The sequence below is a fragment of the Phaseolus vulgaris genome, unplaced genomic scaffold, assembly GCF_000499845.2.
Source record: "Phaseolus vulgaris cultivar G19833 unplaced genomic scaffold, P. vulgaris v2.0 scaffold_61, whole genome shotgun sequence".
Classification (NCBI taxonomy): Eukaryota; Viridiplantae; Streptophyta; class Magnoliopsida; order Fabales; family Fabaceae; genus Phaseolus; species Phaseolus vulgaris.
In genome coordinates, this window is record NW_027174113.1 from 17,697 (window position 1) to 28,857 (window position 11,161).

At 52.4% G+C, this 11,161-nt stretch overlaps 2 protein-coding genes across 2 annotated transcripts; both read right to left on the reverse strand.

The window, feature by feature from the left end:
- Window positions 1-3,899: 3,899 nt before the first annotated feature.
- Window positions 3,900-5,387, reverse strand: LOC137817431 (uncharacterized). The gene is made up of 2 exons (XM_068620720.1): window positions 4,743-5,387; window positions 3,900-4,421 (listed from the first exon to the last, which is right to left on the reverse strand). The coding sequence occupies exons 1-2, from the start codon at window positions 5,385-5,387 to the stop codon at window positions 3,900-3,902; spliced, it is 1,167 nt and encodes a 388-aa protein (XP_068476821.1).
- Window positions 5,388-8,826: 3,439 nt separating this feature from the next.
- LOC137817432 (uncharacterized) lies at window positions 8,827-10,837 on the reverse strand. Its single transcript, XM_068620721.1, has 2 exons — window positions 10,493-10,837; window positions 8,827-9,150 (listed from the first exon to the last, which is right to left on the reverse strand). Exons 1-2 carry the CDS (start codon window positions 10,835-10,837, stop codon window positions 8,827-8,829), a joined length of 669 nt encoding a protein of 222 aa, XP_068476822.1.
- Window positions 10,838-11,161: the final 324 nt, after the last annotated feature.

Sequence of the window (11,161 nt, forward strand, 5' to 3'; positions counted from 1 at the left end):
GTCCCCTATGATAAGATCGTTACATGGCTGTTCACTTACATAATTCAACTAAAATAAAACTTCAAATTAGCCGCATTCCAGCTGCGCGGAATGGGACCCCTTTCCAAAGTCTCTAAGTTGTACGAACCATTCCCCTTAGCCTCGGTAATTCTGAAGGGTCCGGTCCACTTGGGAGACAATTTGTTTTCTAGCTCATATGGGTGAGCCTTCCTCATAACTAAGTCGCCAACCTGGAACTGCCGTGGCTTCACCTTGGAGCTATATTGTCGCTCTACTCTTCTCTTCACTACCTCGGCCTTTATTCTCGCTTCTTCCCTGGCTTCGTCCAGTAGGTCCAGATTCACCCACCTCTCTTCGTTGGATTTTTCAGCCACGAAATTCTGGTAACGTGGCGAGCTTTCGTGAATCTCAACCGGGATCATCGCATCTGACCCATATACTAAGCTGAAAGGCGTCTCCATGGTGGAAGATTGGGGCGTGGTGTGGTATGCCCATACAATCCTTGGCACTTCCTCCGCCCACGCTCCTTTAGCTTTTACTAGCCTTCTCTTTAGTCCTCTCAGCAAAACTCTATTCGCTGACTCCACTTGCCCGTTAGTCTGGGGGTGTTCGACTGATGCGAACACTTGCTTGATGCCTACCTCTGCGCACAGGTTTCTCAACTGTTGGCTGGCGAACTGGGTTCCATTGTCGGATACTAGTCGCCTAGGTACACCAAAGCGACACACAATGTTCTTCCAAACAAAATGTTGCACCTTGTGCGCAGTAATCTGGGCCACGGGCTCCGCCTCTATCCACTTGGTGAAGTATTCAATGGCAACGATCAAATACTTCATCTACCTTATTGGCAATTGGAATGGGCCTAGGATGTCTATCCCCCATGTATGGAAAGGCCACGGGCTGTATATGGATCTCAGCTCCTCTGGTGGCGCCTTGTGCCAATCAGCGTGTTTCTGACACTGCTTGCAACGCTGGGCGTGCCGCACGCAATCCTCTTTTACTGTTGGCCAGTAGAAAGCTGCGCGTACCACCTTAGAGGCTAAGGACCTTCCCCCCACGTGACTCCCACAAATGCCTTCGTGTAGCTCCGCCATTATTCTGGTGCACTCGTCGCCGCTTACGCACGTTAGGATAGGGTGGGTGAACCCGTGTCTGAACAATACTCCATCCACTAGGATGTATCTTGCGACATTCCTCTTAACCTTCTTGCCCTCCTCTGGTTCTGCTGGGAGAAACCCATCCGCCAGATACTGTTTGTATGGCGTCATCCAGGTGTCTCCTTCGGCTAAAGTACATATCTGCGCATGCCTTCCTCCTTCGGGCGTGTCCGCGTATGTGCTAATATGGGGCGTCTTTACCGTATCTTGAGTCAAGGAACGATGACTCCTTGGCCTCCCTCTCGCTGTGCTAATATGGAGGACATCCACCCTGTTGTCTTCCACGAATTTTCTCGGAGCTTTGAGCGTCTCTTGGATTACTGTCCTCTGCCTGCCCTCCTTGCCTGAGCTGGCCAGCTTGGCCAGCAGGCCAGCTCTGGCATTTTGTTCTCGTTGGACATGTATTAGCTCAAGAGCGCTAAATGCTCCCTTTAGCAGTTGGACGTACCTTAAATACGCCGCCATCTGTGGGTATTTTGCTTGGAACTCACCCGATACTTGTCCCGTAATCAGCTGGGAATAACTTTTCACCAAGAGGTTCTGCGCGCCCATCTCCTTAGCCAGGAGCATCCCTGCAATCAGTGCTTTGTACTCAGCCTGATTGTTACTTGCTTTAAAGGCAAAACGCAGAGCTTGCTCAATCAGCACACCATTGGGTCCCTCCAAGATTATCCCTGCACCACTTCCTTGCTGATTGGAAGAGCCGTCGACCGAGAGCAACCACTGCGAGCCCGCCTCCACCTCTTGTTCGCCTCCGGGCGAGAGCTCTGCCACAAAATCTGCATATACCTGCCCTTTGATGGATCCTCTAGGCTCATACTGGATATCAAACTCTGACAACTCCACCGCCCAGCGCACCATCCTTCCTGCTACATCAGGTTTCTGCAATATCTTTTGTATAGGGAGGTTCGTCATCACCACTACTGTAAAACTGTGGAAGTAGTGGCGGAGCCTCCTGGCCGAAAATACTACTGCTAACGCTGCCTTTTCCGGCGACTGGTATCTCGTCTCCGGGCCTTGTAAAGCCTTGCTCACGAAATAGATGGGCTTTTGAATTTGGTCCTGCTCCTGGACCAGCACAGAACTGAGAGCTCGCTCCGTTACCGCGAAGTATAGCCGGAGGGGCACGCCTGCTACTGGTTTGCAAAGGACCGGTGGCGTCGCCAAGTACTCCTTCAACTTGATGAAAGCCGCTTCACATTCGTCGGTCCATGCAAAGCAACTATTTCTTTTAAGGCACTGAAAATAGGGGTGCCCCTTCTCTCCTCCCGCAGAAACAAACCTTGATAATGCGGCCATTCGCCCTGTCAGTTGCTGCACTTCCTTTACTGATGTCGGGCTCCTCATGGCAATGATTGTTGCGCACTTATCAGGGTTCGCCTCTATTCCCCTCTCCATGAGCATGAAACCTAGGAACTTACCGACCTCCACCCCGAAGACACACTTCTCGCGGTTCAGCTTGAGGAGGTATTTTGATATGGTTACGAACAACTCCTCTAGGTCCGCCACGTGCTGCATCCTTTCCCTCGACGCCACTACCATATCATCCACGTAGGCGTGCACATTCCTCCCTAACATGGGTGCTAGGACCTTGTCCATCAGCCTTTGGTAGGTGGCGCCTGCGTTTTTTAGCCCAAAGGGCATTACCTTGTAACAGTAACTGCAAGTCTCTGTCATGAACGCAGTTTTACTCTTGTCTCTTGGGTGCATTTTGATCTGGTTGTAACCTGAGAATGCATCCAAAAAGCTAAGTACCTTGCAACCGGAGGCACTGTCCACAAGTGCGTCAATGCTGGGTAGTGGGTACGAGTCCTTCGGGCACGCTTTATTCAAGTATGTGAAGTCCACGCACATCCTCCATTTCCCATTCGCCTTCTTCACCAGGACGACGTTGGCCAACCACTCAGAGTATTGGATCTCCCTGACGTGACTAGCACTCAGCAGCTTCTGTGTTTCTTCCCTTATCACAAGTCTCCTCTCTTCATTAAACTTTCTCCTTCTTTGTCGCACGGGGCGGATTGTGGCGTCCATGCTAAGGTGATGGCATAGAAAGTCAGGGTCGATGCCCGGCATATCTGAGGTGGACCATGCAAAAGCATCTAAATGACGTGAAATCACCTCCGCCACCTCATCCTACTCTTCTTGGCTCAACAAACACCCCAACTTAAGCGTTTTGCTGCCAATCTGCCTCTCCACCACGTTGGACGCCGGCTGATCCCTGCTATCTTCCATAAGGGTCGTCGCCCGGTAGTACTTTCCAGGCGTCGATTCTTCTACGGGCGATGTGTCGTCAGGCCCCTCCTCCGTGTGCGTGTCTGCCTCGGGCGTCGCCCTCAAGGGTGTGGCCTCAATCAAGGGCTCTATCTCCATCGTCGTGTCTGTACTTGGCGGACGCTCGAACACCATAAACACGCCTCTCTTCATTTTCAGGCTATTCTCATAACATTTTCGCGCTTCCTTCTGATCTGACTTGATGACGATCACTTCGCCACTGAGATCCGGCAGCTTCATTTTCATGTTCAGCCTGTTCAACGCCGGCCTACCCAACAGGATGTTGTAGGCTGAGTTGGCATTCACGACTAAGTACCTGATGTTTTCGGTACGCGAGGCCGTTCCATCCGTGAATGTCGTCCTCAGTTCCAAGTAGCCTCGTACTTCCACCTGGTTGTCAGCAAAACCATATAAGCACCCTGTGTAGGGTCTCAAAAGGTCGGGAGACAACCGTAACTTGTTGAATGTCGACTAGAACATGACATCTGCAGAGCTTCCTTGGTCGACAAGAACCCTGTGCACCTTTCTGCCAACCATGACAACTGAAATGACCACGGGGTCGTTGTCGTGCGGCACGACATCTTGTAGATCTGCCCTCGTGAACAAGAGGTCTGACTCCCACGGGTTACCTGAGATTCTTTCTTCAATAGAGTTGACCCCCCTCGTGTATTTCTTCCGTTGGGAGGCGGTGGGTCCTCCGCCGGAAAAGCCACCAGCAATGGTGTGGACTTCGCCGAGGACAGGCATCTCGTGCGCTTGTTCTTCCGCCGGTGCTGGCAGGGTCGCGGTCGTGGCGGGCTCTGCGACATAATCCTTTAGAAACCCGCTTCTCACCAACTCATCTAGCTGGTAACCCAGCGACAGGCAGTTGTCGATGTGATGATCGAAAGCTTCGTGGAACTCGCACCAAGAGTCCTTGCGAGGGCCTAACACCTTGTCAGTCTTCGCCGGTCGACTCAACCTTTCAGCTATATTGGGCACGGCAATCGGATCCTTCAATTCCACCACAAAGTTGTACCTCGCTGGCCTTGCCCTTTCCCTGGCCGGGCGATCCCCTCCTGCTGGACCCCTGGGCTGGGGTTTTCTGGTCTCATAGGGGCGTCTCCCCTGTGGCTACTTTCTCCCCGTCGTGGTCTCGTTGACCCTGACGGGTTGAGCCCGCGTCTACGCTCTCGGGCGTGAGGGTACGACGCTGGTGCGCTTCTCACACACCTCTCCCTCAGAGGCGATATGCTCCACCGCCCGACGCCGTATTTCAGCGAAGGTCCTAGGGCGATTGCGAATAATGGATTCGCAAAAAGGGTTGGGACATACGCCTTTTCTGAATGCGTACACGATCATAGGCTCCTTTGTAGTACCAACTTTTACTACTTGGGCCCCGAAACGGTTGATGTATTCCTTCAAGGTCTCTCCTTGATACTGCTTTACGTCAAACAGGTCGTAGGAAACTGGTGGCGGAGCCCTGTTCGCCAAGTACTGCTCTCTAAACAACTGCGACAACTGTTGAAAGGAGGTGATATGGCCGTTTGGAAGGCTGATGAACCAATCCATTGCCATCCCCGTCAAGGTGCTCATAAAGAGCTTGCATCTCGCGGCATCGGAGCCGCCTACCAACACCATCTGAATGTGGAATGCAGTGAGATGCGCCTCAGGATCCTCCATCCCAGTGAAGATCACCTTGGGTCCCGCGAACGTGTTGGGGATTACTGCATCCAGGATCTCCTGCGAGAAGGGTGTGGAAAACTCCCTTGGTGGGGTGAGACGCTTGGTCTCATCTTGTTCACGTTGCCCTTGGTTATTGCTCAAACCCCGACGCAACTCTTCATTTATACGATGAAGCTCTTCGTTTCTCACACGCGAGGCTGCGAGATCCGCCTGCATGCGTTCTTGTTCCACCCTCGATTCCGCCATCTCATCCTGCAGCCCCCGCATCATTTCCATGACCTGCTGCATGGACATTTCCTCACTCCGCAGCGCGTGCGGAACCTTGTCTCGTGGCCCTCATTCTTCACTGTTTCCTCAAACTTTGCTAACGTTATGGTAGCTCCAATAGATCTTCTGAAGCTGATGGGACTGATGTTTTAAATCGGCCCCACGGTGGGCGCCAAATGTTCCGGCCGGTTGACTTGGGACGTCTTTGTGCGCAACCCTGCCCGTCAGCTAGGGACACCTTCCCTCTGGCTACTTGTGGATACCTGCAAAGAAGGACAAAAGGGGCGCCCTAGCGGCCGTTTGCACTCCGACGCTGAAGTCAGCTAGCAAGAAACACCAAAAACTCTGCACCTCCGTATCGGAGCACCGTGAACGGCACTCTGAAGGTGGTAAAAAGAACTATGTGTTGTGTATCTTTTCTCCCTCTGGCAAACAACCTTTCTCTAGTCCCTTGTGTGTAGCCTCAAGACTCGAGCAAGCAACTAGAGTGTATTCTCGGAAAATCTGCCAAAAGTCTGAACCTTGTTTCCCACGTCCAAGGTTCTATTTAAACTACTCTAGCATTTAAAGCGTCTTAAAGCGCATTTAAGGTTATGAAACGTTCAGCGCCTTTAAGACGTTTAAACCGCTTGGAGCATTTAAAGTACCTTGAACGCTTGAAACGTAAACTTTATTAAATAGCTTTAATTACCTTATACCTGACAAATTGATGTTTCTATTCTTACTTGGCTGCTATTACACGTGGAGGGCCTCACAGCACCGTGACCCCACTTGGGGGTATTTCCTCGTGTGAGTCCTCCTTCCTGGGAGTGCATCTGCGCAAGGGGTGACTTTTTGGGTGCCAACTCATGCCCCCAAACCTCTAGTCACTCGCTTTGAGAGCGTATCTACCTTCCTCTCGTACCCTGCACCTGGCTACCCCTGGGCGTGACCCTTCTCATGAGTCGTAACTATCCCAAGGGCTTCTCTGGGCGACATGGGCACTTCACGAGTGAGATTGCTCTCATGAGTCGTAACTACCCCAAGGGCCTTGAAGCCACCTTTCTCTTCCCTTTATTGCTACCCCGAGTTATCGGGGTTTGAGGCCTTCCAATGGCATCACTCCCTCCATGGTCTTTCCTACCCATGGGTATCGGGGAGCAACACTGTGGTTGCCTTGCTCTTGTCATGTTTTACCTTGGCGACGCCCTACCTTGGCGACGCCTTGCCTTGGTGATGCTTGCACGTGGCGTCGCCTCACCTAGGCGACGCCTTATGTTGACTTTGACCTTGACGCTGACTTTGTCCTTGACTTTGTCAACGCCCGGGTACGGGACGATACACTAGTCACTCGCCCTGGGGGTGTATCTACCTTTCTCTCGTATCATGCACGTGGTTCTCCCCTGGTCATGGCCCTCTCATGGGTCGTATCTGTCCCAGGGTCTCCCTACAGTGGCGTGGATACTTCACGAGTCAGGTTTACCCGCTACTGGTACTAGAACTTATGGCCTTGAAGCCACCTTTCTCTTCTCCTTGCTACTGTTCTGAACTGTCGAAGCCCGATGTCTCTCTTGGGCGATGTCTTTCCTTAAGCGATGTCTTACTTTAGGTGACGTCTTACTTGGCGATGTCTTACTTTAGGGCGACGTCTTACTTTGGTGACGTCCTACTTTAGGGCGACGTCTTACTTTGGCGACGTCACGAGCGGTCGACCTGTTGACTTTTCTTCCTTGGGTCCCTTTAGAGGTTCCACGATGTGTTGACTTTGACTTTTGATCAACGCCCGGGTACGGGACGGTACACAAGCCCCCTAGTCTTGAGCTGACACTTGTTTCAGCGAAAAGACTAAGGCCTTGCCCAGTACCCACGTGGCATTCTTGTCTTTACTGAACTCACACGCTTGAACTTCCTCGCCTGAACCCCCGACAGCTTCAACTGAGTTTACTGGGAAATTCGGTGATGTGCTTCTTGCGGCGATGCCAAACCCCCTGATCTTCCGTTATCTAACACGATGATGACACCAACTTGGCGACAACCGATTATGTATACTGCAGAACGCCACTTCCACAAACGGCGACTATTTGACTTCTTGACCAACCGCCTTTCTCATGTCCATGTCATCACACCCGATGACCTGATCGGTACACCTGATACTCCCTGTTACTTGCCCTATGACCAATTGTGAGTCACTCTTTGCCAAGAGGCTTTGAGCGCCCATTTTTTTAGCCAAAAGCATCCCAGCAATCAGCGCCTCATACTCCGCTTGGTTATTGCTTGCCTTGAATGCGAAGCGTAAGGCTTGTTCGATCAACACTCCGTTAGGTCCTTCCAAGATTATTCCAGCGCCACTCCCCTGCTGGTTGGAGGACCCATCCACTGAGAGCATCCACTCTGACCCCAACTCCACCTCTTGAGGGTGTCCTCCTGGTGAGAGCTCCGCCATGAAATCTGCATAGACTTGCCCCTTGAAGGATCCCCTGGGTTCATACTGGATATCAAACTCTGACAGCTCCACCGCCTAGCGAACCATCCTCCCCGCTACATCTGGCTTCTGAAGTACTTTCTAGATGGGGAGGTTCGTCATCACCACCACTGTGAAACTGTGGAAATAATGACGGAGCCTTCTGGCTTAGAACACCACTGCTAATGCCGCCTTCTCCAATGACTGGTACCTCAATTCTGGGCCTTGCAAGGCTTTGCTTACGAAGTAGATGGGCCTCTGCACTTGGTCTTGCTCCTAGACCAGCACTGAGCTGATGGCCCACTCCGTTACTGCAAAGTACAATCGGAGGGGGACGTCCACCCATGGCTTGCAAAGCACAGGTGGCGTCGACAGGTATTCCTTCAACTTGAGGAATGCTGCTTCACACTCACCTGTCCACGCGAAATGGCTATTCCTCTTTAGACACTGGAAGTAGGGGTGGCCCTTCTCCCCTCCAGCAGACACAAACCTTGACAAAGCTGCCATCCTCCCAGTCAGTTGCTGAACTTCTTTAACTGAGGTTGGGCTCCTCATGGCTATAATAGCCGCACACTTATCAGGGTTCGCCTCTATCCCCCTCTTTGTGAGCATAAATCCCAAGAACTTCCCTGCCTCCACGCCAAAAACGCACTTTTCCGGGTTTAATTTGAGGCGGTACTTTGATATGGTAGCAAACAGCTCTTCCAGATCCGCTGCGTGCTGCCCTCTTTCCTGTGAAGTCACCACCATGTCATCTACGTAGGCCTGGACGTTTCTTCCCAGCATAGGTGCGAGGACCTTGTCCATTAGCCTTTGGTAGGTGGCGCCTGCGTTCTTCAACCCAAATGGCATCACCTTATAACAGTAACTGCATGTCTCCGTCATGAACGCCGTTTTACTCTCATCCCTTGGATGCATCTTGATCTGATTGTAACCTGAGAATGCTTCCAAGAAACTCAGCATCTTGCAGCCCGAGGCGCTATCCACCAACGCGTCGATGTTGGGCAGCGGATACGAATCTTATGGTCACGCCTTGTTCAAATCTGTGAAGTCGATGCACATCCTCCACTTCTCGTTCGCCTTCTTCACCAGAACTACGTTGGCTAGCCACTCAGGGTATTGTATTTCCCTGATGTGCTCGGCACTTAGCAGCTTCTGTGTCTCTTCCTTCACGACGAGGCATCGTTCTTCGTTGAACTTCCTCCTTCTCTGTCGCACAGGGCGAACCTTGGTGTCCATGGTAAGATGGTGGCACAAAACATCTGGGTTGATGCCTGGCATGTCGGTCGCTGTCCACGCGAATGCATCTAGGTGGCGCGAGATCACTGCGGCTACTTCTTCTTGTTCTCCCTGGCTCAACAAGCGTCATAATTTGAACATCTTACCCCCTATCTGCCTGTCCACTACGTTGTCTACTGGTTGGGGTCGCTCACCTTGCACGTTCTCTGCACGAGACTCATTCATGTGGTCCTCTTCTATAGGCGTCGCCCTATCGGATGCATCGAGCATCGCCTCCTCTGATGCTTCTTCCATGGGCGAGGCCTCTGGGTATACTTCTTCCATCGGCGAGGTGTCACCGTAACTTTCTTCTGCGCGCACATCCTCTATAGGCGTCGCCTCTATGGGCGTCGCCTCAACAGGCGTGGACTCCGCGGGCGTCGCCTCTTCCAATGATTCTAACTCCATTCGCGAATTTGATATGGGTGGTCGTTCAATCACCATGACCACGCCTCTCTTTGTCTTCAGGCTATTTTCATAGCATTTTCGGGCCTCTTCCTGATCTGACTTGATCGGGTAGCTTCATCTTCATGTGGCGCGTGCAGGACACTTCCCAACAAGATGTTGTAGGCTGAATTGCCCAACAAGATGTCTCTCTCGGTACGGGACGCCGCTCCGTCAGTGAACGTCGTCCTCAGCTCCAGGTAGCCACGCACCTCCACTGGGTTATCTGCAAATCCGCACAAGCATCCATTATAGGGTCTCAGCAGGTCAGGGGATAACTGTAGCTTGTTGAAGGTCGACCAAAACATGACGTCTACAGAACTGCCCTGGTCGACGAGAACCCTGTGTACTTTTCTTCCCGCTGTGACTATCGAAATGACCACGGGGTCATTATCGTGTGGGATGACATCCCGCAAGTCAGCCCTTGTGAAAACGAGGTCTGACTCCCGCGGGTCATCCGGAAACTCCTCAGCAACTGAACGCACTGACCTCACTTATTTCTTACGCTGAGAGGCAGTGGGTCCTCCTCCGGAAAAGCCGCCAGAAATGGTGTGCACTTCTCCGTGAGTCGGCATTTCGTGCGGTTGACCCTCCTCTGGTATCGCCAGGGCTGTGGTCGTAGTAGACCCATCGAGATAATCTTTTAGGAAACCATTCCTAACAAGCTCATCCAACTGATAACCCAGCGCTAAGCAGTTGTTAATATGGTGCCCGAATGCCTCGTGAAACTCGCACCACGACTCTTTGTGGGATCCCAGCACCTTGTCAGACTTCACCGGTGGCCTCAACCTGTCAGCTATGTTGGGCACAACGATGAGGTCTATTTCCTTCTCTCCTTCCCTCTGCTCGACCCCTAGGCTGGGTCCTCCTTGCCTCGTAGGGGCGCTTCCTGTCTTGGTTCTTCCTCTCTGTGGCAGCTTCGTGGACCCTGGCGGGTTGTGCGCGCGACAGTTGTGCGTTTCTCGTACACCTCACCCTCAGAGGCAATGTGCTCTACTGCATGACGCCTTATCTCAGTGAAAGTTTTGGGGCGGTTGCGGATGATTGACTCGCAGAAAGGCCCTGGACACACCCCTTTTCTGAATGCGTACACGATCATAGGCTCCTCCTTGGTGCCAACCTTCACCACATGCGCCCCAAAGCGGCTTATGTACTCCTTCAAAGTCTCTCCTTGATACTGCTTCACGTCGAACAGGTCGTATGAAACTGGAGGTGGAGCCCTATTCGCTAGATACTGTTCTCTGAATAACTGCGACAGCTGTGTGAAGGACGTGATATGACCCTCTGGGAGGCTGACGAACCAGTCCATGGCCATCCCAGTCAAGGTGCTCATGAAGAGCTTGCACCTTACGACATCAGAGCCGCCTACCAGCATCATCTACGTGTGGAACGCAGTGAGGTGCGCCTCAGGGTCCTCTATCCCTGTGAAGGTTACTTTGGGCCCCGTGAATGTGTTGGGGATCGCTGTCTCTTGGATCGCCTGTGAGAACGGCGTTGAGAATTCTCTTGGTGGGGTGACAGTCTCAGGCTCATCTACATCGCGCCATCCGCGGCGCAGCTCCTCGTTGGTACGGTGGAGCTCATTGTTTCTCGCCTGAGATGCCGCGAGATTCGCTTGCATGCGCTCTTGCTCCACTTT